The sequence below is a fragment of the Molossus molossus genome, unplaced genomic scaffold (assembly GCF_014108415.1).
Source record: "Molossus molossus isolate mMolMol1 unplaced genomic scaffold, mMolMol1.p scaffold_m16_p_10, whole genome shotgun sequence".
In the NCBI taxonomy this organism is placed as follows: Eukaryota; Metazoa; Chordata; class Mammalia; order Chiroptera; family Molossidae; genus Molossus; species Molossus molossus.
In genome coordinates this window covers 58,368,575-58,392,640 of record NW_023425345.1, presented here as the reverse complement: position 1 = coordinate 58,392,640, position 24,066 = coordinate 58,368,575, and the positions used below count along the sequence as shown (strand labels likewise).

The 24,066-nt window shown below is 42.7% G+C and overlaps 1 protein-coding gene and 1 pseudogene across 1 annotated transcript in view; one reads left to right on the top strand and one right to left on the bottom strand.

The window, feature by feature from the left end:
- Positions 1–24,066, top strand: part of GLIPR1 (GLI pathogenesis related 1) — a 31,971-nt gene that overhangs the window by 5,779 nt on the left and 2,126 nt on the right. Inside the window, exons 3-4 of the mRNA XM_036251459.1 lie at positions 18,800–18,909; positions 23,754–23,839. Of these exons, the coding sequence (XP_036107352.1) occupies positions 18,800–18,909; positions 23,754–23,839 (196 nt within the window). The remainder of the gene's footprint in view (positions 1–18,799; positions 18,910–23,753; positions 23,840–24,066) is intronic.
- Positions 9,429–10,008, bottom strand: LOC118623653 (annotated as a pseudogene).

The window sequence follows — 24,066 nt, the reverse complement described above, 5'->3', positions numbered from 1 at the left end:
GGACCTAGGCCTGTCGTCCTGACCCTTCCTCACGTTTCCCTTCCTAGGGTGACCCTATTCTGTATGCCCTGTTTCTCTTAAGGCTGCAACTACTACCTTTGCTAATTCAGCCAGTTGGGCCAATAGGTCTAACAGGAGAACACGGTGAAAAGTGTCTAAGGAAGCCCTTCCCCCGACAGTATTTGGGTCCCACCGCAGGCAGAGGAATGGGAACATTTCCTCTGACCCCAGGTTTACAAAAGGATGCAGGAAAGGGGAGCAACATCCTAACACATATGTTTACGTGGGGCAGAGTGGTTTTTTTAAACTCTCTAAGAGCAATTCTTGCCTGGCATCCCTATATTCAACTCCCCAAAGTTCAAAGAAGCCTGTTGGAAACTAGCTGCTACCAAACCCGCTACAGAGGAGCAGCCCAGGCTGGCACGGAAGGAATATGCCCCCTTTGCAGCTGGACCTGGCTGGCACTTCAATGGTTAAACAGTTTGCCTGTGAGAATGTTAATAAACCTTGCAGAGAGGCGTTGAGACCTCCCCACAAAGAAGCCAGTACATCCGAATACATCCATATCCATTCAGACATTGGGTTAGATCATTAACAGATCCAAATTCATCTTCTTGCTTTTCTGTAATAAAAACCCAAGTAGGCAAACTCAGGTTAATTAACATTTTAGTATACCTCAAGGGGGTCCTGAAGGATGGGATAGAATTTCCTCCGGGGCTGGGAGGAGTTAACTGTCCTTCAGGGCAGGCGGAGGCATTGTTAACAAAGCTGTTTTCCTTTCACTTGAACCTCTGGATACTGACATTTCTTAATATAATTGGGTTTGTCAGTAGTTATATAAATCCAAATATCAATATATGGCATTTGATCCAGGTGACCAAGGCTCCTGTATATTTTCTGACGGACCATAAAAGCCAATTACAAATTGAAACTACCTTCGAGCGGCCAATTAACTCCTTAGGCAGCCCATTCGAGTTCATAGAGTACTCTCAGGAAACCAGGAACGGCAGGCTTTTCATAGTCACAGGAGCTCGTTGAGAAATCAGAAAAGTTATTCAGCATGCATTGGAGCAGTGTTTGGGCCTTGGAGTCGGCTTGCCCCATTCTGGAGGAAAGAAAAGTAGCCGACACATAACAATGACAACACAAGGACAGACAATAACAGATGGTGAACGTCCACTTTCCTTCATACACCAGATGAATCCGCAAGCGGATTCCCAGAAGTCGGGGACCGGCGCCCGTCCCGACCGGGGTGAGGCAGTTCTGTGGCGTCCCCCCTGCCCAACACCCAATACAGCCCTCGAGGAAACAACCAAAAACAGACGAAAAGGGATGGTGTTTCCCTTACCTCCAGACGTCCCGGGACGGATCTGAAAAGCTCATAGTCAAATCAAAAGCCAATTTGAGGCGAAGGATATGGAGGCTTCTTCCAAAGGGAGGGGGACCTCGCGGTGATCTCGCTGGGGCCTCCAAATGTTGTAACCCAGGAGAATCAACCTTACTCGAACACAAAGTAATTTTGAATATTAGGAGCTTTATTACCTGCGCAGGGACTGCAGCCAACCTACACAGAGGAGAACTGCAGCCCCGAGCTCAGGGGGAGGGCTGCTGATATAGGACAGGGGTCACTCAAGAGTTTAGCAGAGCAAGCAAGCTACATGTACAGAAGTGGATATCAGCAGTTAGTAGCTGCACGAGTTATTTTATATTTCTTTTTTTTTATTATTGATTAATTTTTGTTACAAATGATTCTCCTTTTTTCCCCCACTGATTCCCCCCTCCCCCTTCCCTCCCTGCCCCTTCCCCAGATTGTTGTCCATGTCCACTGTTCATGCATACATGCATATAAGTTCTGTGGTTCATCCCTCTCCCACCTCCCCACTCCTTAGGGGATTGTCCTCAAACTGTTATGTTCATTATATTCCACAAATCAGTGAGATCATATGAAATTTGTCTTTCTCTGTTTGGCTTGTTTCACTTAGGATGATACTTTCCAGGTCCCTCCATGTAGTCTCAAAGGATAAGGGATCTTTCTTTCTTACCGCTGCGTAGTACTCCATTGTGTATATGTACCACAGCTTTTTGATCCATTCGTCTACTGATGGGCACTTGGGCTGTTTCCAGATCTTAGCGATTGTAAATAGTGCTGCTACAAAGATGGGGGTACAAACATTCTTTCTGATTGGTGTTTTATGCTTCGTAGGGTATATTCCTGGAAGTGGGATCACTGGGTCAAATGGGAGATCAATTTTTAATTTTTTGAGGTGACACCATATTGTTTTCCATAGTGGCTGCACCAGTCTGCATTCCCACCAACAGTGTACTAGAGTCCCCTTTTCTCCACACCCTCGCCAACACTTGTTGTTTGATGATTTGTTGATGGCGGCCATTCTGACAGGTATGAGGTGATACCTCATTGTTGTTTTGATTTGCATCTCTCTGATGATTAGTGATGATGAACATTTCTTCATATGTCTCTTAGCCATTTGTATGTCCTGTTTGGAGAGGTGTCTATTTAGTTCCTCTGCCCATTTTTTAATTGGATTCTTTGTCTTCCTTTTGTTGAGTTGTATGAGCACTCTATATGTATTGGAAATTAACCCCTTATCTGATATATCATTGGCAATTATGTTCTCCCATACAGTGGGTAGCCTTTCCGTTTTGATGATTGTATCTTTCGCTGTGCAGAAGCTTTTGAGTTTGATGTAGTCCCATGTGTTCATTTTCTCCTTTGTTTCTATTGCCTTAGGTGATGTGTCAGTAAAAATTCTGCTGCGTATGATGTCTGAGATTTTGTTGCCCACAGTCTCCTCTAGGATTTTTATGGATTCATGAGTTACATTTAAGTCTTTTATCCATTTTGAGTTTATTTTGGTGTAGGGTGTAAGTTGATGGTCTAGTTTCATTTTTCAGCAAGTAGCTGTCCAAGTTTCCCAGCACCATTTATTAAAGAGGCTGTCCTTACTCCACTGTATGCTCTTGCCACCTTTGTCAAATATTAATTGAGCATATTGCCTAGGGTCCATTTCTGGGTTCTCTATTCTGTTCCACTGGTCTATATACCTGTTCTTGTGCCAGTACCAGGCTGTTTTGATTATGGTGGCTTTGTAGTATAACCTGAAATCTGGTATTGTGATCCCTCCAACTTTGTTCTTCCTTTTCAAGATTGCTGTGGCTATTCGAGGCCTTTTTTGGTTCCATATGAACTTTTGAAGTAATTGTTCTAATTCTTTGAAGTATGCCGTTGGTATTTTGATGGGGATTGTGTTGAATCTATAGATTGCTTTGGGTAATATGGACATTTTAATGATGTTAATTCTCCCAATCCATGAACAGGGTATGTGCTTCCACTTTTTTACATCTTGCTCTATTTCTTTTTTCAAAGACCTGTAGTTTTCTGCGAATAGGTCCTTTATCTCTTTGGTTAAGTTTATTCCTAGGTATCTTAATTTTTTTGCCGCAATGGTAAATGGGATTGTTTGCTTAGTTTCTCTTTCTGTGAGTTCATCATTGGTGTATAAGAATGCCATCGATTTCTTGACGTTAATTGTGTATCCTGCTACTTTGCCAAATTCATTTATTAAGTCTAGTAAGCTTTTGGTGGAGTCTTTGGGGTTTTCTATGTACAGTATCATGTCATCTGCAAATAATGACAATTTCACTTCCTCCTTTCCAATTTGGATCCCTTTTATTTTTTCTTCCAGTCTGATTGCTGTGGCTAAGACTTCCAGTACTATGTTAAATAGGAGTGGCGAAAGTGGGCATCCTTGCCTTGTTCCTGTTCTTAAGGGAAATGCTTTTAGTTTTTGCCCATTGAGTATGATGTTGGCTGTAGGTCTTTCATATATGGCCTTTATTATGTCTAGGTATGATCCCTGAATTCCCACACTGCTGAGCGTTTTTATCAGAAATGGATGCTGGATTTTGTCAAAGGCTTTTTCAGCATCTATTGATATGATCATGTGGTTTTTATTCTTCAATTTATTTATGTGGTGTATCACATTTATGGATTTGCGAATATTGTACCAGCCTTGCGTCCCTGGGATGAATCCCACCTGGTCATGGTGGATAATTTTTCTGGTGTATTGCTGGATTCGATTTGCTAGTATTTTGTTCAGGATTTTGGCATCTATGTTCATCAGGGATATTGGCCTGTAGTTTTCTTTCTTTGTTGTGTCTTTTTCTGGTTTTGGAATTAGAGTTATGCTGGCTTCATAAAACGAGTTTGGAAGTCTTCCTTCTTCTTGAATTTTTTGAAATAGTTTGAGGAGAATGGGTATTAGTTCTTCTTTGAATGTTCAGTAAAACTCCCCTGTGAAGCCATCCGGGCCTGGGCTTTTGTTTGCTGGAAGAGTCTTGATTACATCTTCAATTTCTTCTGTTGTTATTAGTCTGTTCAAGTTTTCAATCTCTATCTGATCCAGTTTTGGGAGACTATGTGTTTCTAGAAATTTGTCCATTTCGCTTAGATTTTCGAATTTGTTGCCGTATAATTTTTCATAGTAGTTGTTAACGATCTTTTGTATTTCTGTAGGGTCAGTTGTTATCTCTCCTCTTTCATTTCTGATTTTATGTATTTGGGTTCTCTCTCTTTGTTTCTTGGTGAGTCTAGCTAAGGGTCCATCAATCTTGTTTATCTTTTCGAAAAACCAGCTCTTTGTTTTATTGATCCTCTGGATTGTTTTTTTGGTCTCTATGTCGTTTATTTCTGCTCTGATCCTTACTATTTCCTTTCTTCTACTTGCTCTGGGGTTTTCTTTTTGTTTACTCTCTAGTTCTTTAAGTTGCGAGGTTAGGTAGTCTATTAGAGATTTTTCTTCTTTTTTGAGGTAGGCCTGTAGTGCTATGAACTTCCCTCTCAGAACTGCTTTTGCTGCATCCCATAGATTTTGTATTGTTGTGTCCTCATTTTCATTGGTTTCCAGGAAGTTTTTGATTTCTTCCTTGATTTCCTCGGTGACCCATTCATTGTTTAATAACATTCTATTTAGCTTCCATGTGTTAAAATGTCTTTGTATGTTCTTCTTGCAATTGATTTCTAGTTTCATACCATTGTGGTCTGAGAAGATGCTTGTTATAATTTCAATCTTCTTGAACTTGTAGAGACTTAGTTTGTGCCCTAACATGTGGTCTATCTTTGAGAACGTTCCATGTGCACTTGAGAAGAATGTGATTTCTGTAGTTTTGGGGTGTAGTTCTCTGTAGATATCTATTAAATCCATTTGGTCTAGTGCTTCATTTAGAGTCTCTGTTTCCTTGCTAATTTTTTGTCTAGAGGATCTATCCAGTGATGTGAGCGGGGTGTTGAAGTCCCCTGTTATGATTGTATTGCTATCGATTTCTCCTTTGAAGTCCTCCAATAGTTTTTTAATATATTTTGGTGCTCCTATATTGGGTGCATATATGTTTATCAAGGTTATATCTTCCTGTTGGATAGATCCTTTCAATGTTATGTAGTGGGCTTCTTTGTCTCTAGTTATGGCCTTCAATCTGAAGTCTATTTTATCAGATGTAAGTATTGCTACCCCAGCTTTTTTTTCTTTTCCATTTGCTTGAAAGATTTTTTTCCATCCCTTCACTTTCAATCTATGTGAGTCTTTTGTTGTGAGGTGGGTCTCTTGTAAACAGCATATAGATGAGTCTTGCTTTCTTATCCAATCAGCTACTCTGTGTCTTTTTATGGGAGCATTCAGTCCATTTACATTTAAGGTGGTTATTGATATGTACTTATTTATTGCCATTTTTGTTTAGTGTGGTTCTATTTTCCTTCCCATTTCTCCTGGTAATTACAGCAGTCCTTTTAACATTTCTTGCAGTGCTGGTTTGGTGCTAATGTACTCCCTTAGTCTTATTTTGTCTGGGAAGCTCTTTATTTGACCTTCTATTTTGAATGATAGCCTTGCTGGGTAGAGTAGTCTTGGATTCAGATCCTTGTTTTTCATGACCTTGATTACTTCATGCCATTCCCTTCGAGCCTGTAATGTTTCTTGTGAAAAGTCAGCTGAGAGCCTTATGGGGTTTCCTTTGTAGGTAACCTGTTGCTTATCTCTTGCTGCTTTTAGGATTCTCTCTTTGTCTTTAATTTTTGGCAGTTTGATTACTATGTGTCTTGGTGTGGGCCTGTTTGGATTCTTCTTACTTGGGGCTCTCTGAGCTTCTTGAACTTGAATGCCTTCTTCCTTCACCAAATTAGGGAAGTTTTCTGTCACTATTTCTTTGAATATATTCTCTAGCCCTTGCTTACTTTCTTCTTCTTCAGGGACTCCTATGATACGAATATTATTACGTTTCCAGTTGTCCCACAATTCTCTTAAGCTCTCTTCCTGTTTTTTAATCTTTTTTTCCTTTTGGTTTTCTGATTGGTTGATTTCTTCTAGCCTGTCTTCTAATTCACTGATCCGGTCCTCAGCTTCCCCTACTCTGCTTTTTAGACCTTCCAGTGTGTTTTTCATTTCTGATATGTCATTCTTCATTTCTTCCTGTTGGTTTTTCATTTCCAGATGGTTTATTTTCACATTTCTATGTCTTTACTCATGTTGCTCATGTCCTTACACATGCTGTTGAGCTTCCGCAACATCATGGCTCTAAATTCTAGTTCTGTTAACTTGCTTAACTGCACCTCATTTATTTCATCTTCTGTAGAGGTCTCTTGATCTTCCATTTGGCTTTTGTTTCTGTTTCTCACCATTTTCGTTATCACAGTGGGCTTTGGAGTCTGCCAAGTTTTCCCAGTGGTGTTGGTGTTTTGCTGTTTGTGGCTCCCTCTCCTGGGTTTGGATGCACCAGGGAGGACCCACTTTAATCCCGCCAAGTCCCCTGTTCTCCGGGAGTCTCTGTGGCTCCAGCCGAGAGCTTAGCAGGCTACAGCGTTACCAGGGCCCATGCAGGGTGGCAAGGGAGGCGGTGGGAATAATTTCCCGCTGAGTTCCCTGGTCCCGCGGAGTTCCCTGGTCCCACTGGGTTCCCTGGTCCAGCTGAGTTCCCTGGGGCCCTCGAGTCTGTGTGGCTCCAGTGGAGAGTTTAGCTGGCTACAGAGTTCCCAGGGCCCATGCAGGGTGGCAAGGGAGACGGTAGGATTAACTTCCCGCCGAGTTCCCCAGTCCCACGGAGTTCCCTGGGGGCCACGAGTCTGTGCGGCTTCAGCGGAGAGTTGAGCCGGCTACAGAGTTTCCAGGGCCCGTGCACGGTGGGAAGGGAGACGGTAGAATTAACTTCCTGCCGAGTTCCCCGAGTTCCCCGGTCCCGCCAAGTTCCCTGGGGGCCTGGAGTCTGTGCGGCTTCAGCGGAGAGTTTAGCCGGCTACAGAGTTTCTAGGGCCGTGCACGGTGGGAAGGGAGATGGTAGAATTAACTTCTCCCGAGTTCCCTGGCCCCTGCCCAGGCTGCGGACCCTGGGCTCTGGGTCCCCTCTCCCGTCCTCGCAAGCCTACCAGGACTGAGTGGGTGTTTCTGGTTAAGTGGTCCTCCGAGATGTCTTTCGGCTGCCCTTTCCTGACGGTTTGCCTTTATTTTCTTTGTAAATCCAGTTTGGTCTTGGGAGACGGTCTGGGTCGCTCCATTCACTTCGCCGCCATTTTTTCCTATTTTATATTTCTTAACATTGATTAGATCTCAGCCTTGAATGTCTCATTGCCCCGTCTGACATCTCCTGATTAGTTAAGCTCATGGTCAATACCCTGGTCATGGCTGATGCATACCTTCCTCTTCAAGAATTTTGCAAAAACAACTCGGGTTCAAGGAACCCAGGAGAGGTTCCTTCTTCTAGCGGATGGAGAATTACTGGGTTATAACAGAACCTAGTGTTAAAATATATATATATATATATATATATATATATATATATATATATATATGAAGCTAGTACATCTGTAAATATGAGAGTCAGGGTTACAGGTTTACTCTTTTTTTTTTAGAGTGAGAGGAAGAAAAAAAGAGAGAGAAACATCAATGTGAGAGCAAAACATCGATCGGCTGCCCCCAGCACACCCCCTACCGGGGATCAAGCCCACAGCCCTGGCATGTGCCCCGACCGGGAATCCAACCAGCAACCTTTCGGTACATGGGATGACACCAACTGATGGAGCCACACGGCCCAGGGGCAGATTTACTCTTAAAGATAAATAAATGGAGCCGGTCCTGGACAGTTTGGCCCAGCTTTGGAGCATCGGCCCATGGACCAGAGTCACGGGTTCAGTTCCAGTCAAGGGCATGTACGTCAGTTGTGGTTCAGTTCCCGACCCTGTTTGTGGTCATGCAAGAGGCAACCAATTGATGTGTCTCTCTCACATCGATGTTTCTCTCTCTCTCTCGCTCCCAGGCTATCTGAAAAAAATTAATGAAAAAATATCCTTGGGTGAGGATTAAAAAAATAAAAGTACATCAACCACCACAATTTCAAGAACTCTTCTACCATACTAGACTCATTTAGGTAAAACTAATTATTAAAATATAAATAAATAAATAAATAAATAAATAAGTAAGTAAATAAATAAATGAAACAGACTGCAATATCAGAGTTGACAGTGGTTGAAAATTAAGTGGACATAGGTAGAATGTGAGCTCCAGTAAGGCTTTGAATAATGTTTTTTCAAGAACATCAGCTCCTTTATTTTTATTGTCATATACTGTTATTTTCCCCTAAAGAACAGCACAATTCACATACAAGACACACGCCCACCCATATACACAATACCACTCTCCTGCCTGCCAGGCTGTCTGGCCTTTGCTTGGTTCCCGGGGGAGCTGTCTGGAGACAGCCCACTCTGTAAAACTCCCGACGAGGACATAGGAGACACAAGAAAGGGGGACTTTGGCCGGGATGAACTGAGGGGCTTCCAGAGTCCTTGGGGATTGCCAGCTTGGGAACGCGCTACAGTCGCCTGGGAGGAGGGCAGAAGGCACTCGTTGTTTTCATGTGACTGTTGGATAAGGGTCCCACTTGGGGATGTAGACGTGTCTGTCACCCTTCGCAGGCCAGGCTGCAGAAACAGTGGGGTGAGATCACGGGCTCCATCAATCAACCAGGGGGCAGGCATGGACATTAGGAGCCCAGAACAGGAATCTGGGTGATGCGAGGTCCCCAGAGAAAAGCAATCCTTGCATTAGTTGCAAGGTAAGATACGATGTGAAATGCTATGTCCCCTTTTATATGCTTTGCAGCTATTGAATGTACATTTTTATCAAGATAGAAAAGGTAAAGAAAGAAAAACTCCCAGCATTTTGGCCTATCGCAACCGAGCATGACTTGCCCATTGCGCCCTGTGATGCAAAAACCTAGTACTACGCTGTCTAGAGACTGGACAATTACCTGGACCCCCAACATTTTAATCGCACTAAATCTGAGTTCAGCTAAAATAATGTATAGTGTACTCTGGAATCAGAGAAGCCCTGGGGGTTGGAGGGTGACAAGGATAGGTCAAGACTGGGGTCTCAAGTACAGGTGACTTCCTGGTCGTCTAGGGGAAGCTCGTTGTTGAAGCTGTTCTCTCCAAATGTCGAGTGGGGGCACCTGGGGAGCGTCGATGGTCAGCAGGCCCTCTGGGGAAAGTGAGGCAAATGCTGTCGCAGGAGCACCTCCGCAGGAAGCTGAATTTTCTTTGTGAAGTTCTTGGACATGATGCCACCTTCTTGCTGCTTCTCACGTTTGCCAGACACCTCCACGTATCTGTCCTTGGTCTTCACCATCAGCTCCTCCGGCTTGAAGCGGTGCACATTGACACACACTTTCCAGGGCTCTCCAGGGAAGGGTGGGGGCTCCTGCCATCAGCAGGTATCCCCAAGCTGCCATGGCAGTCGGCCCCCGGGGCACCGTGCCTGGCCTCGGATCCTGGCCAGGCCGAGGAGAGTCAAGGCAGGGCCCAGTGGGGCCAAGAGGCAGTCAGGGTGTAGGGAAGGGATCCATGCCGAAGCCATCATCCAGCAAGTGGGAGGAGAGGGGCGAGTCTCGGAAGGGGTCTCGACGCAGGCGGCTTGGGTGGTGGCAGGGAAAGGGCATTTGACCATCAGCCATGTGGATGCTGAGCTGGAGTTCAAGCCGAGGCTCAGAGAGAGGGAGCCACCTGCCCAAGGTCACACAGCAACGTGATGTGAGTGGGCTAGCCTTCCAAGCATATCCTTCAGCATCAAAAACCGCTGAACCGTCCACTGCCGAGGGTGGAGGCACACACCAGGCTGAGGTCCCAACCTCCAAAACCACTCCAGCCTCCAGAGGCGCCCCCCACCCCACCCCCGGTGCTGCAGAATCCCAGAGCGCCCTCTCCACACGGCCTCACCCGAGATCTCCAGCCACTGCCCTCCCAGGCCCGCAGCCAGAGCGCTGAGGTCTCCAGTGCAGCCAGGAGCTTCATAAACCCCGGGACGCAGGCCTAGAAACTTCTCCTTGAATAATTTTTGTAATAGCCATTTCCCGTGGGGCTTTGTTCCATTTGTGAGCCATCAAAGGACCTTATGAGTGGATTTTCAAGTTTGAGTGCTCCATACAGTTTGAAGCAGTTGTTTTGGAACTACAGAATTGGGAGAAGTAAGCCTCTCACACAGAAGTAGCAATAAAAATGGATACTTTCATATCCTCTAATTCTTGCAAGCATGGATCGAGAACCTATCAAGTACCACAAAAAAAGAAAAAGAAATAAAAGCCACATCCCCTAGACACATAAACTTGTATAAACCATGCTATGGCTTTTCTGCTCCCAAAATTGATAGTATTAGTTTCAAAGCCACATTCAGAGCCTCCCATTGAGATTTTTAAACTGGTTTTAGCTTCCTAACCCCAACTCAAGTTGGTAACATTTTGGAAAGAAGTCCCTAGGTCGCATCTTCTGAAGTCTTCTCCATAGGCTACTTTCCTATCCTGGACACATTTGGTTTATTTGCTTTTATTTCCTGGAGTTCTGGTTAAACCAAGAACTAAAGGTATTTAATCTATGTTTGACTGGTTTGAATAAGCAAGAATGTGTGAAATGATGGTATGATGGCAAAAACATTCCTAACAAGGCAGTTAACTTGGAATATTAGATGTTTTTAAAGAGCAAGTGTTATTAGAAAAGCTCTCAATATAGTTCAACCTCATAAAGCCTTCGACCTCACTGGTATTGTTACAAGTAAAAACAGTTTGGGCCCTGGCCAGTTTAGCTCAGTGGTTAGAGCGTTGGCCTGTGGTCCAGAGAGACACTGGTTCGGTTCCCGCTAAGGGCATGTACCTCGGTTGCAGTTTGTCCCCGGTCCTGGTTGGGTCATGCGGGAGGCAGCCACTCGATGTGTCCCTTTCACGTCGATGTTTTTTTTCTCTCTCTCTTCCTCTCTCTCCCTCCCACTCTATCTGAACAAAAAATGGAAAAATGTCCTCAGGTGAGGATTAAAACAGCTTGGCACACTTACATGGAGATTGTTATGATGAGAAGTACAAGACAGATTCCAGTGAAATTTTCCTTTCCTTCCTTCCTTCCTTCCTTCCTTTCTTCCTTCCTTCCTTCCTTCCTTCCTTCCTTCCTTCCTTCCTTCCTTCCTGCATTTATTTATTTATTTATTTATTTATTTATTTATTTATTTATTTATTTATTTTATTGGTTTTAGAGAGAGAGGGAAAGAGAGATAGAAACATCAATGAGAGAGAACATCGACTAGCCGCTTCCTACATGCCCCTCACTGGGGATTGGGCCCAAAACCTGGGCACGTGCCCTGACTGGGAATGGAACCAGCGACCTCCTGGTGCATGGGTCGATGCTCAAGCACTAAGCCACGCCGGCCAGGCTTCAGTGAAATTTTTAATCTCAAGATTAATGTAAGCAAGGAGGGTTTATGAAGTCATCAGCAGCATTAGTCCATGCCTTGGAAATATAAATAAGTGTCCCCTAAACTTATCCTATAAACCATCACTTCTGGTTTATGTTTATAAATAAAATTAACCAGAAAATAAATTTTGTTGGGTTCCCACAAGTCCTAGAAGACAAGAAAGCTATGTCCAGATTGCCTACAAGTGGTACCTGATAACATTATACATTATGGTGTTTAAGTCTCCAGAAACAACGGTCCGTTTGAGGAAGCCATCTCTCCTTCATGCAGTGTGTAAGCTTCCTCCCTGCTCCAGGCATTTTGTAAGGCACTGGTCACATGCCGGTCCTAAAAAACAGAACCTGAGACAACAGCTTATGTGCTAACACTTTTGTGGGGGAGAAGTAGGAGTGAGGAGAACTGGGGAATGAGCCAGGGAATGAGGGACACAGCTGGGAAAGGCCTTGATCTTAGAAGTTGACCTCGTTTTGGGAGACACATGTGCAAATGGACATGTGACAGTGCATGGCTACTGCAGTTCGGAGAAGCTGACAGAGGGCCATGTGAGCAAAGGGGACAGAGCAACTTACCTGGCCGAAGGGAGGTATGGAGATACAGGAGTTGTTCATAAAGCAGGAAACGTGCGACTCGGTTCTCAAAAACGAAGTGAGAATTTGTCAAATGAAAAGGAAAGAGAACACCGGGTAAAATTTACGAGGTGTAGAAGGCATGCAGGGTGTATAACGGAGCCTGGTACTCCAGAATGGCCAGGAGCTCCGCACACCAGACATGTAGAGATCAAAAAGGCTAATAAATTGACAACAGACTCTTAAAACAATGCAAGTTAAAACACTCCATGTCTATCATTCCTGGAAGCCAAAACTTGATTTTATGTCCTACGATTTTAGAGATGGCACTCCCCAAAATAACTGAGTTTACTTGTAAAATTTCCCCTTACATCTAGGGGGGGAAAGGAGGGCTAATATTTTGGACACGAGAAAACTCATTTCCTAAAATCCATGTCATTGCATACAGGTATCAGAGCCCAAACGGAGTGATTCTAACCTGTCCTTTTTAAGAGATATTCTGCCCCCACTTCAGAAGAGGGGTCCTCATTATGGGGAACATGTCCAGGCACCCCCCGGGGTCTGGGAAGATGCACCACCAGCAATTACTTTTTCAGTGAGTGTGTGCTTAGCTCTCTCTGTTTAAGATCTTGTTCAATTCTTGCCAGAAACCTGTAAGAGAGGCACTATTCTTCATATATGAATAAATAGCCTCAGAAAAGGTTAAGAAATTGTTTTCCCTGTCACTTAGTAAGAAAAAGAGCTGGGATTCCGATACCAGGTATGTTGTAAAGAACAAATAATTCAATGTCTGTAAATTATCTAGTAAGGTACCAGTATTTGGTACTCACTGAACAAAGATGACATTTCTCTCATGAGCTGGTTTCCCCCCAGTTATATTGGAGGAAGGCTCTGTTTGCATGAATCTTTGCTGGGAGATTCGAGACTACTCAGCTGCCATTTTAAATTCATGCTGAAAACTGCCTTAAGTGGTATTATAACCTTCTACTTATTGCCACCTTATATTAATGAAAAGCAAGCTATTGTTACACTTTGGCCTGTGAGGGATGATTTTATAAAGACAACAGATTCAGACCCATTATTACCTCACAAAGGTGTGATCTTTCTTAAAATGTTAACACTTTAGCTCTGTCTTGACGAGAGATGATTTGTGTGGTGGAAGGATTTTGGTATATTAATATGAAAGAGTTTTTAAACTACATATTTGGTTGCTGACAGTTCAGCTTTGTCAAGTTTGGGAATAGTTTTACTTCAGTATCTGGGCGGGGCAGCAGCTTAGGTTTGGTAGTACTGAGGATGCCCAATAGATGGTACTGTTGGTCTCATGTTCGTTTTCATATCCGCCCTACCCACCCGGCGCTCTTGAAATTCCTGTTATTCACACTCTCACAGAAACAAAGGAAGCGTGACGTGTCCCTCAGCTCTTCTAGCTGGCTTTTTATATGCTGCAAAGTGACCGTGCTCCTGACAGTGAGCCAGACAGACTCCAGACAGACTCATACTGAAAACTGAAAGGGGAATACAGTGGGAAGGGGTTGTTAGCTGGAAGGGAGGGACATTCCTGCCCACACTGAGTTCCCCAAATGCAGTGGTTTTGTGAGAAAGAGAGAGAGATTCATTCCAGGTTGTGCTAAAAGGGAAAGCACACAGAAGCCATCTTGCTCGGCACAGGGACTGTCCTCACAGTTTGTCCTGGTCAAGTGGAATTCGGTTCCAAGGCTCATCTATAAAAATCAGGGCAATACCTACTTATTGACTTGTTATGAGGTTAAACATGACGTTGCATGTAAGGAGTTTAACATTACCCTGGCACTGGGTAAATTCTCAATGAGTAGCTCTTATTTTATTATAATTATGTTTTATGTTTACCATACTAAAATAAAAATTTTAAAACATATAACAGGAATCTGCCAGATGAAATATAGTTTCCAAATTGACAAAGGAAGTAAGACTGTCATTATTTGTAGATGACATGATAGTGAACATAGAAAACCCTAAAGACTCCACAAAAAAGCTACTAGATCTGATAAATAAATTTAGAAAAGTAGTAGGTAATATTCAGAAATCAGTGACATTTCTATATACCAATAATGAACTATCAGAAAGAGAAACTAAGAAAACAATTGTATTTACCATTGCAACAACAAAAATATAAGGTACCTAGGACTAAGTTTAACCAAGGAGGTAAAAGACCTACACTTGGAAAACTATAGGACATTGAAGGAAAAAATTCAGAAAGATACAAATAAGTGAAAGTATATACTGTGTTCATGGATTAGAAGAATTAGCATCATTAAAATGTCCATACTACCCCAAACAATGTACAGATTCAATGTAATTCTTATTAAAATACCAATGGCATATTTCACAGATATAGAACAAATATTCCAAAAATGTCTATGGAAAGAAAAAAGATCCTGAATAGCTTTAGCAATCTTGAGAAACAAGAATAAAGTTGGAGGGATCACAATGCTGGTTGTCAAACTATACTACAAAGCCATTGTAACCAAAACAGCCTGGTATTGGCATGAGAACAGGCACATAGATGAATGGAACAGAACAGAGAGTCCAGAAATCAACCTATGTGGTCAATTAATAGTTGACAAATGTGTCAAGAGCATACAATGGAGTAAAGACAGTCTCTTCAATAAATGGTGTTGGGGAAATTGGACAGGTATGTGCAAAAAATATTGATACTAGACCACCAACTTACACCTTACACAGGAATAAACTCAACATGGATAGAACACTTCAATGTAAGTCGTGAAATCATAAAAATCCTAGAAGAAAACATAGACAGTAAAATCTCAGACATCTCTCATAGTAATATTTTTGTCAACATGTCTCCTAGGGCAAGGAAAATAAAGAAAAAAAACAAATGGGACTACATCAAACTAAAAAGCTTCTACACATCAAAAGAAATCATCAACAAAATGAAAAGGGAACCCACTGCATGGGACAACATATTTGCTAATGATACATCTGATAAGTGGTTAATTTCCAAATATATAAAGAATTTATACAGTTCAACACCAGAAAGACAAACAATCCAATTAATAAATGGGCAAAGGATCTGAATAGACACTTCTCCAAAGAGGACATACAGATGGCCAAGAGACATGGGAAGAAATGCTCAACATCACTAATTATCAGAGAGATGCAAATTAAAACTACAGTGAGATATCACCCAACACCTGCCAGAATGGCTGCCATCAATAAATCAATAAACAGCCCTGGCCAGTTTGGCTCAGCAGTTGGAGCATCGACCTGTGGACCAGAGAGTCCCAGGTTCGGTTCCCGCTAAGGGGCACGTACCAAATAAATAAATAAACAAATAAACAAACGAGTGTTGGCGAGGGTGTGGAGAAAAGGGGACGTTGTGCACTGTTGGTGGGGATGCAGACTGGTGCGGCCACTGTGGAGAACAGTATGAAGTTTCCTCAAAAAATTAAAAGCAGAACTGCCTTTTGACCCAGCAATCTCACTTCTAGGAATATATCCTAAAAATCCTGAAGCACTAATTTGAAAGAATATATGCACCCTTATTTTCATAGCAGTGTTATTTACAATAGCCAAGATCTGGAAACAGCCCAAGTGCCTATCAGTATATAAGTGGATAAAAAAGCTGTGGTACATTTACACAATAGAATACTACACTGCTGTAAAAAAGAAAGAAATCTTACTTTTTGCCACACTATGGATGTATTGGATATTATTATGCTAAATGAAATAAGCTAGTAAGAGAAAGACAGATGCCATATGACCTCATTTATATGTGGAATCTGATGAATAAAATAAATGGATGAACAAAGTAGGAACAGAGGCATGGATACATGGAACGGACTGACAGCTGTCAGAGCGGAGGGGTGTGGGGTTACTGGATGAAAGAAGGTGAAGGGACTAACTAAAAAATACATTCGCATAACCTATAGACACAGACAACAGTGTGGTGGTGGCTAGAATGGGTAGGGTGGGATGGGGAGGGGGTACTGGGTGGAGGTGCCGTCCCTCGCCTTCTACCCTACCTTTAAGCCATGGAGAAGATCAGACTCAATCCTCAGTTCCCACTTCCCTCACTTTATACTCTCTCCCCGAAAGTGGTTTTGATTATTGATTTTTTTTCTATACTCACCGAGGACATTTTTTTCTATTTATTTGTTCAGATAGAGTGGGAGGGAGAGAGAGGGAGAGAGAGAGAGAGAGAGAGAGAGAGAAACATCGACGTGAAAGGGACACATTGAGTGGCTGTCACCTGCACGATCCAACCAGGGCCGAGGACAAACTGCAACCCAGGTACGTGCCCTTAGCGGGAACCAAACCCGGGTCTTTCTGAACCGCAGGTCGACGCTCTAACCGCTGAGCCAAACCGGCCAGGACTGATTATTGATTTTTTCCAGTACACTTTTCTGCAGCCACAATGGCCTTGTCTCAGTTCTGAGTCTCTCTCCCCTTGGGCTCACAGGGATGCTGCCCTCTGCTGGCAGACTTCCCCTGGCTCTCAGCCCAGTCCCCCCAGCTTGGGCTCCAGCTCACTCACTTTGCATCCCCCATATTCAGTCCAGTTCTTGCCACAAAGTTGTGAAAACTTTAAGAGTAAAAATAATTTAAAATGCAATTGGGTATCACTGTAAAAAAGTACTTGTACTGGCTGGCTTAGCTCCAGACACTAGCTCTCTAAATACTTTTTCCTTTAGGTTCTGTGACACCAAACACCATGGTAGGATGAGCTATATAACTTGTGGGGCCCAGTGCAAATGTTTAAAAAATAGGGGGAGCCTGGCCGGTGTGGCTCACTGGTTGAGCATCAACCCACGCACCAGGAGGTTGCTGGTTTGATTCCCGGTCAGGGCACATGCCCAGGCTGTGGGCCCGATCCCCAGTTGGGGTATGCAGGAGGCGGCCAATTGATGTTGTCTCATCAATGTTTCTAACTCTCTCTCCTCCCTTCCCCTCTCTCTAAAAATCAATAAAGAAAAAAAATTATTAAAAAATAATAATAAAAATAAAAAATAAGGGGAAAAGTGTCACTAACGGTGATAAAATGCGTGACCGCATCGAATTAAACCAAGTACACAGTGCTTCTGATCACAGGCCCCACCCGCTCCCTGAAGCTGTCTCTGTTCTTGGTTTCTCTCCTGTGTCACTGACCACTCCTTTCAATCTCCTTTGCTGGAGGTGGTTCTCAATTCCATGTTCTCACCTCTTTGCTAGCAGAGTTGCCTGTGTGGTCTAATCCAGTCCCATGTCTTCCAGACTTACATCTCTGAGCTGCAGGTGGTCCTCTCCAGCAGCCGAGTGGCTGTGCACTTGACAGGCATCTCCAAAGTAACAGGACTTGAAAGAACCCCTGTCCCTTCTCCCACTCATCCTCCCCCTTCCGTGATTGCCTTCATCTCAGTAAATGTTCTTCTGGCCTAAAACATTAACCCGGGTTTTCTCTTTTCCTCTTAACCCCACACTCAAAGCAAGAGGAAATCCTTTCAGCTTTGCATCTAAGGTGAACCATAAACCCGATCGGCCCTCAGAAACTCCGCTACCGCCATCCAAGTGTGATCTTCTTTCTCCCCTTGGTCTTCTCGGTTCATTTACCTTATAACAACCAAAGGGGTCTTCCCAAGACATGCAGAAGAGCCTATGACTCACATACATACAAGATTCCCTGTGACCTTCTCCTCTGCCTCTGACCTGATTGCATCTGCCTCGCCCCCCTCGTTGGATGCCTGCAGTTCTTCTCTCTCCTCTCATCTCAGGGCCCCCGCGCGCGTGCTCACTCTGCATGGGGTGCTCTCCTCCTTCACGCGGGCCTCCTGTAGCCATTCTGTCTGGTTTGTCTTGTTTTGCTTTGATCCTCACCCAAGGACGTTTTTGCATTTATCTTCAGATAGAGAGGGAGGAAGAGCGGAAAGAAGAGAGAGAGAAACAGAGACACATCAAGTGGTTGCAACCCGCACACCCCAACCGGGGCCGGGGACAAACTGCAACCGAGGTACGTGCCCTTAGCGGGAACCAAACCCAGAACTCTGGTCCACAGGCCGACGTTCTAACTGCTGAGCCAAACTGGCCAGGGCTCCTGTAGTCATTCTGAGTGCTGCTTCCACATCATTAGGTCTTGGCTTTAGTGCCACCTCCCCAGAGACATCTTCCCTGAGCACCCAAGTTAAAGCCGTCTCCTCCCCCTCAGTCATGCCCTATCCTGTTACCCTGTTTTATTTCTTCATTGCACTGTCAAAAATGATCTTGGTTACTTGTTATGTTTATTTCACACAGAGACACACACACCCATAACAAGAATAATTTACCAGTCTTGATTCCACCTGAATTCTGAGCACCTAAGACTTCCCTGGTGGTATGTGTTCTACCTCACTGGGGTGACTGTACCTCACCATGTGGATGAAGGCCTAATCATGAGCAAATGTTCATTTTCTCTCTCTTGTTTTCTTTCAGGTGGTTTGGGCAGATAGTTACAAAGTTGGCTGTGCAGTACGATTTTGCCCTACAATTTCTGGCCTAACGTTTCCCAATGCTGCACATTTTATATGCAACTATGGACCAGCGTAAGTACCCAAATCAACCTCTCTCTAAAAAACGTATTTTAAATTCTATTTTACAAATATTTATATGCATTACAGAAAATTAAATAAAGTGTAAAAAAGAAAAGTAATATTAGCCTTAATGCCTCTGCCTAGAAATCTACTCCATTAACGTTCTGGTACATTTTTCTGCGTGTCTGCGAGGTGTGTATACACCCTTTATAAATACTACATAAACATATGCACAAATTTTTAACAGTAGCACGACTAAAATGTTTTCAGGGACACGGGTTAATTGGATATGGTAATAACACCACAAAATGAGAGGATTGATGTTACTTTATATTTATTGGTTTATTTAAAACTTGGCAATTTTTACACAGCTGTCAAAATTAAAATAACTCTGAAATGAATTTCTCATTTTACATAACTTATTTCATTTACTTTTGACAGTTTTGTTACTAAATAGATATAATCCGTCTCCCTTTGGAAACAGGGGAAGACGCATGACATCTCCCCAACCTCCTTAAACCAAAAACGTGCTTATGCATCACACATCTATTCAGAAAACTGAGATCATAGTGGAAATACACATTTTCTATTTTTTACTCTAAATTACACCACGAGCATTTCTAGGTCATTGTCCTTGTACACGGCTTCTCGTGTGCCAAGCATGGCTGTGAGTGCTTCACATGTAGTGACTGATTTAATCTTCACACCGTCTGTGAGACAGCCCGTTACTGCTCTGCTCTGCAGACAAGGAAACAGGCCCTGACAGGGTGAATGGCCCATCACAGGTCTCTCGGTTAGTGACTGCCGGAGCCAGACTCTGACCAGGGCTGTCCGGTTCCAGAGGGCCACATAGCTCATCCTACTGAGGAATTCAGATTGTTCCCAGTATTTTTAATAGATGATAAATAACTTTGCATATAAGTCTTTGGTTACATCTAATTCCCTACAATTCCTAGCAACAGTCTATTAAGTAAAAGGTGCGATCATGTTTAAGTTTTTAAACATACATAGTGCCAAATCATTGCCCATTATTACTATGTCAAGGGGAAGATAATAAATGTACATTAAAATTTTCTTTAATTTGTTGCCCTCAGATTTCCTTTGGATTTTGTCAATCTTTGGGAGTCCTGAAGATTTATTAGAAAAAGCCTCTTCCTCTTTCCTGAAGTTATGTTCAGTAGAGATGCTTAACAGTGACTGTGAATGGGATGAGGGGACTAAATCAGGTGTTGTTCAGAAGATAACAGTGTTGCCTAAAAATCCCAGTGTCAGAATATAAGGGAAACCCAGGAAAGACTAGCCAAAGCTGTAAGTCAATCAGTGATTACTTTTCATAGCATTTATATATCTCAATGGTTAAGATACAGGCTCTTGAGACCCACTACCCTAGTTCACTTACTGTGTGACCTTAGACAAGTTACATAACCTCTCTGAATCTGTTTCCTTTCTTTTTTTTTTTTTTATTCCTCACCTGAGGATATTTTTCTACCTATCATCAGATAGAGTGGGAGGAAGGGAGAGACAGAGAAACATCGGTGTGATAGAGCCACATTGACTGGTTGCCTCCCACATGACCCAACCAGGGACAGGGACAAACCGCAACCGAGGTATATGCCTTTGACCAGAATCGAACCGAGACTCATTGGTCCACACTCTAACCGCTCAGTCAAACCAGCCAGGACTGAATCTGTTTCCTTTCTAAAAGATCAGGATAATAACAGCACCTACTACTTATGGAGTAGCTATGAAAATTACATGGGAAGGCTTTGTAAAACACCAAGTATAAGCAATGCCTGGCAACGTTGATTGTTTGAGAGGTATTCATAATCATTATCTTTGTTATAATAATGAGGTACAACTGTGAACTCTCTTAGTTTAGACTCACTTTACTTGTCTTCAGTTATAAACAATATTAAGTCGTAAAACTTATCACAAGCTATAATGCTTCTATCAAGATTAACATTCATTTACTCATACAAATAAATGCATTTATACATTAACAAATAAAAGTAAAAAAAAAATTTTGTTTACTGAGTTTCAAAGGAGTACAAGCCAAACATGGTTCCTACTCTTATGGAATTTATATTTATGGGGCAGACAGGCAATAAAGATACAAATGCAAACAATATTAACTGCATTATGATAGTAGTGGAGGAAATATAAATAATACTGTAATCAATACAATCAATAGACAGGGCCCTATTTAAGCTAAAACGATCAGGGAAGAGCTTTGTGGCATGTTTAGGCTTAGGCATGACAAATGAGAAGGACGCAGACGTGTAACTTCAGGAACACGTCTGGTGGAGAACAAGCCTGGGGAGGGTTAAAGGACAGACAGCCCGGGGTGCTTGGACCGCTGGACGGGAAGAAACTGGGAGAAGGCAGCTCAGGTCTTGCAGAGCCTGGTAGGTCATGGCAAACGTAACTTCATGCACATCACAAAAGGAGGCCATGCAAATATTTTAAGTGAGAGAGTGACAAGACCTGCTTTAAATGTGGAGGTTATTCTGCATGAAGTGTGGAGGAAGGACAGGAGGGCATGGGGGTCGGTCGGGGAGGCTCAGTTCTCCCTTCTGAGATGTTTTCTGTTTTTTCTTCTATAAACAAAACATCATAGACCCCTAGTTTACATAATTCTAAGTCCAGCATCCTCTTCCATACTTCTGAGATTTCCTCAGAAGCAGCTGTGCTGATTCCAGTTCTGGAGTCCAGTCGTCAGCTCGTTTCCGTTGCTCATTGTCCCAAACACAGACACAACTCTCTCCTTCATTCCCCCGGGCCCTGCCGAGCAGGGCTGTGCTGTATGACAGAACTTCACTCAGTGGACTCGTGTAAGAGAGGGTCACACACAGAAGAGGACATCACAATGTTCACTATCAAATACTACAGTACCCAGTATACCTAGTATACTCTGGCCACCACTGCCTTGGGGATCCTTACTCATGTTAATCTTTTTCTTTAAAGGTCTCCCCTCACCCCTACCCCCGCATAATCCCAGGGCCCCAACCCTTTCTCTCAGGCTGCCAGGGGAAACACTAGACCTTCTTGCTCTTTATTGGGAGGAATACTTGATGTCCCTTTGTCTTAACCTCTCCCACCTGGACAAACTCGGGCCTTCTCAAGGGTACATTTCTCCCAAGATGAATTCTGCTGTTTCCCTAGAACACACAACGGCTTCATTTTTAGCTTGTTTTTGTGGTAGCAATTTCCCCCTCTTCTTTACACTCTGGAGTGCACAATTAGACAAAGAATGAAGTAGCATACATAATGTTATTAAAAACATTCTAGAACCTACCCACTCAGTGAGTATTGTGTTAACAAAAAGATATTCCGATGATTAATGTCCACTTGGACATCTTTTATAATTGATATCAGTATTTCTACTACATTCCTTTGACTATTTTCCACAGTGTAAACATAAGGGTACATTTAATTTCCAAAACAACCTAAATTCATTTGGAGCTAAACGAGACCAGAACATAGACCTTGGGTTGGAAATGAGGTGTTAACATAATGTTTCTAAAGGAGGGAGTTAACTGGACATAAATGTATAGTATTAGGGAAGGGGAGTCCCAGAACTTGGATTAGAAAAAAAGTAACATCTTTATTTTCACTAACCTCTACTGAAAGTAACATTTCATTATGAATGAGGGTAACATCAGCAACATCTGTGACTTTGTACTGGCACTTATATCTCTGAAAACATCAGTTATTTTCATATCACATTCCAGTAGCTGCAGATTGTTTTTATTCATCACCACTTTGAAATTAATGTTATTATACTCCCTGATTAATCTTATCTAACATTTCATAGAGAAGCACATATTACTATACTACAAGTATTTTTTACCATTCTGACATCTCTCAATTGATTTCCTTTATAATCCCTATGAACTTTAAGTTATACATTAAAAACAAACTCTTTTCTGAAAGAGTCCGTAGGCCCACCAGGCTACCAAAGGGTATCATGGCATAAAAAGTGAAGAACTCTTTTCCAAAACCAGGATTCCAGAAACAGTCAGTGCAACTGCAAATTCATTGGAATACTACCCTGAAGACATTCATGGGGATCTATGTTTGGATATTATTTCACTTCCTAGTTTGTGACCGTGGTCGATTACTTATACTCTGTGCCTCAGCCTCTAGCTACATAATGGCCATAAATAAATAACTATCTTTCTCACAGGGACGAGGTTAATCCATTAAGGCTTAGAACGGAGCACCTAACACATAAGAAGTATTCAGTGATATTACCTGTTATTCATATCACATCTTTTATGTGAAAACAAACTGCATTTTAGAAATCCCCTTATATATTTTTTTATTGTTGGGTGCTTTTCCAGCCAAATGGCTCCCGTCACAGAAGCGATGGAGGGCTGTAGGCGAGGACAGGAAGTGGGGGACACAAGGCCTGCTCTGACGGACAGTGTGTGGTGGCAGCAACCACGCAGGCCACGCAGTTAGAGGGAGCAGTGCCCTGGGGCCAGACAAGTCCAGGTTTCGTTCTGACTCTGACATACATCGTGATACACATTGTGATTTTGGCAAATTACTTCATCTTTACGGCTTTAGTTTTCTTATCTATAAAATAGAAATAAAAATATCTTCTTCACTGAGTTGTCTAGAGAATTAAATGAGATGATGTAGATTAAGACACAGGTTCACACACAGGCACACAGAATAAACGCTAAATGTTAACAGGCTTCCATGTCTGCTTCCCCCTCTCCACTTCTCCCAACCCTCTGAAGCCATAGACTTCCCTTCTATGGGCTCAGTCGAGGATTCATAGAAAATTGCAATTGCAAAACAAAACAAAAAAAATCTCTCCTAATGGACAGTTTTTTTCTACTTTCTAGAGGAAATTACCCCACTTGGCCATATAAATCAGGATCCACTTGCAGTGCTTGCCCCCAAAATGACAAATGTTTGGACAATCTGTGCGGTGAGTAAAAGAAACAATCTACCAGTAACAGTGTATCTGAAACTACTGTAACTTTCCACAGTTAAGAATGCAGACATTTGTTTCATACTAACAGCTATTTTCAGGAAGCTCGCAGCAGGTCCCCATCAAACCAATGGCTTATTGCCCTAGGAATGAATACATGTTTAAGATAAATTTAAGAAAGCAAATAGTATCCTTTTTATTTAGCTCTAATCAGTACAACGAAA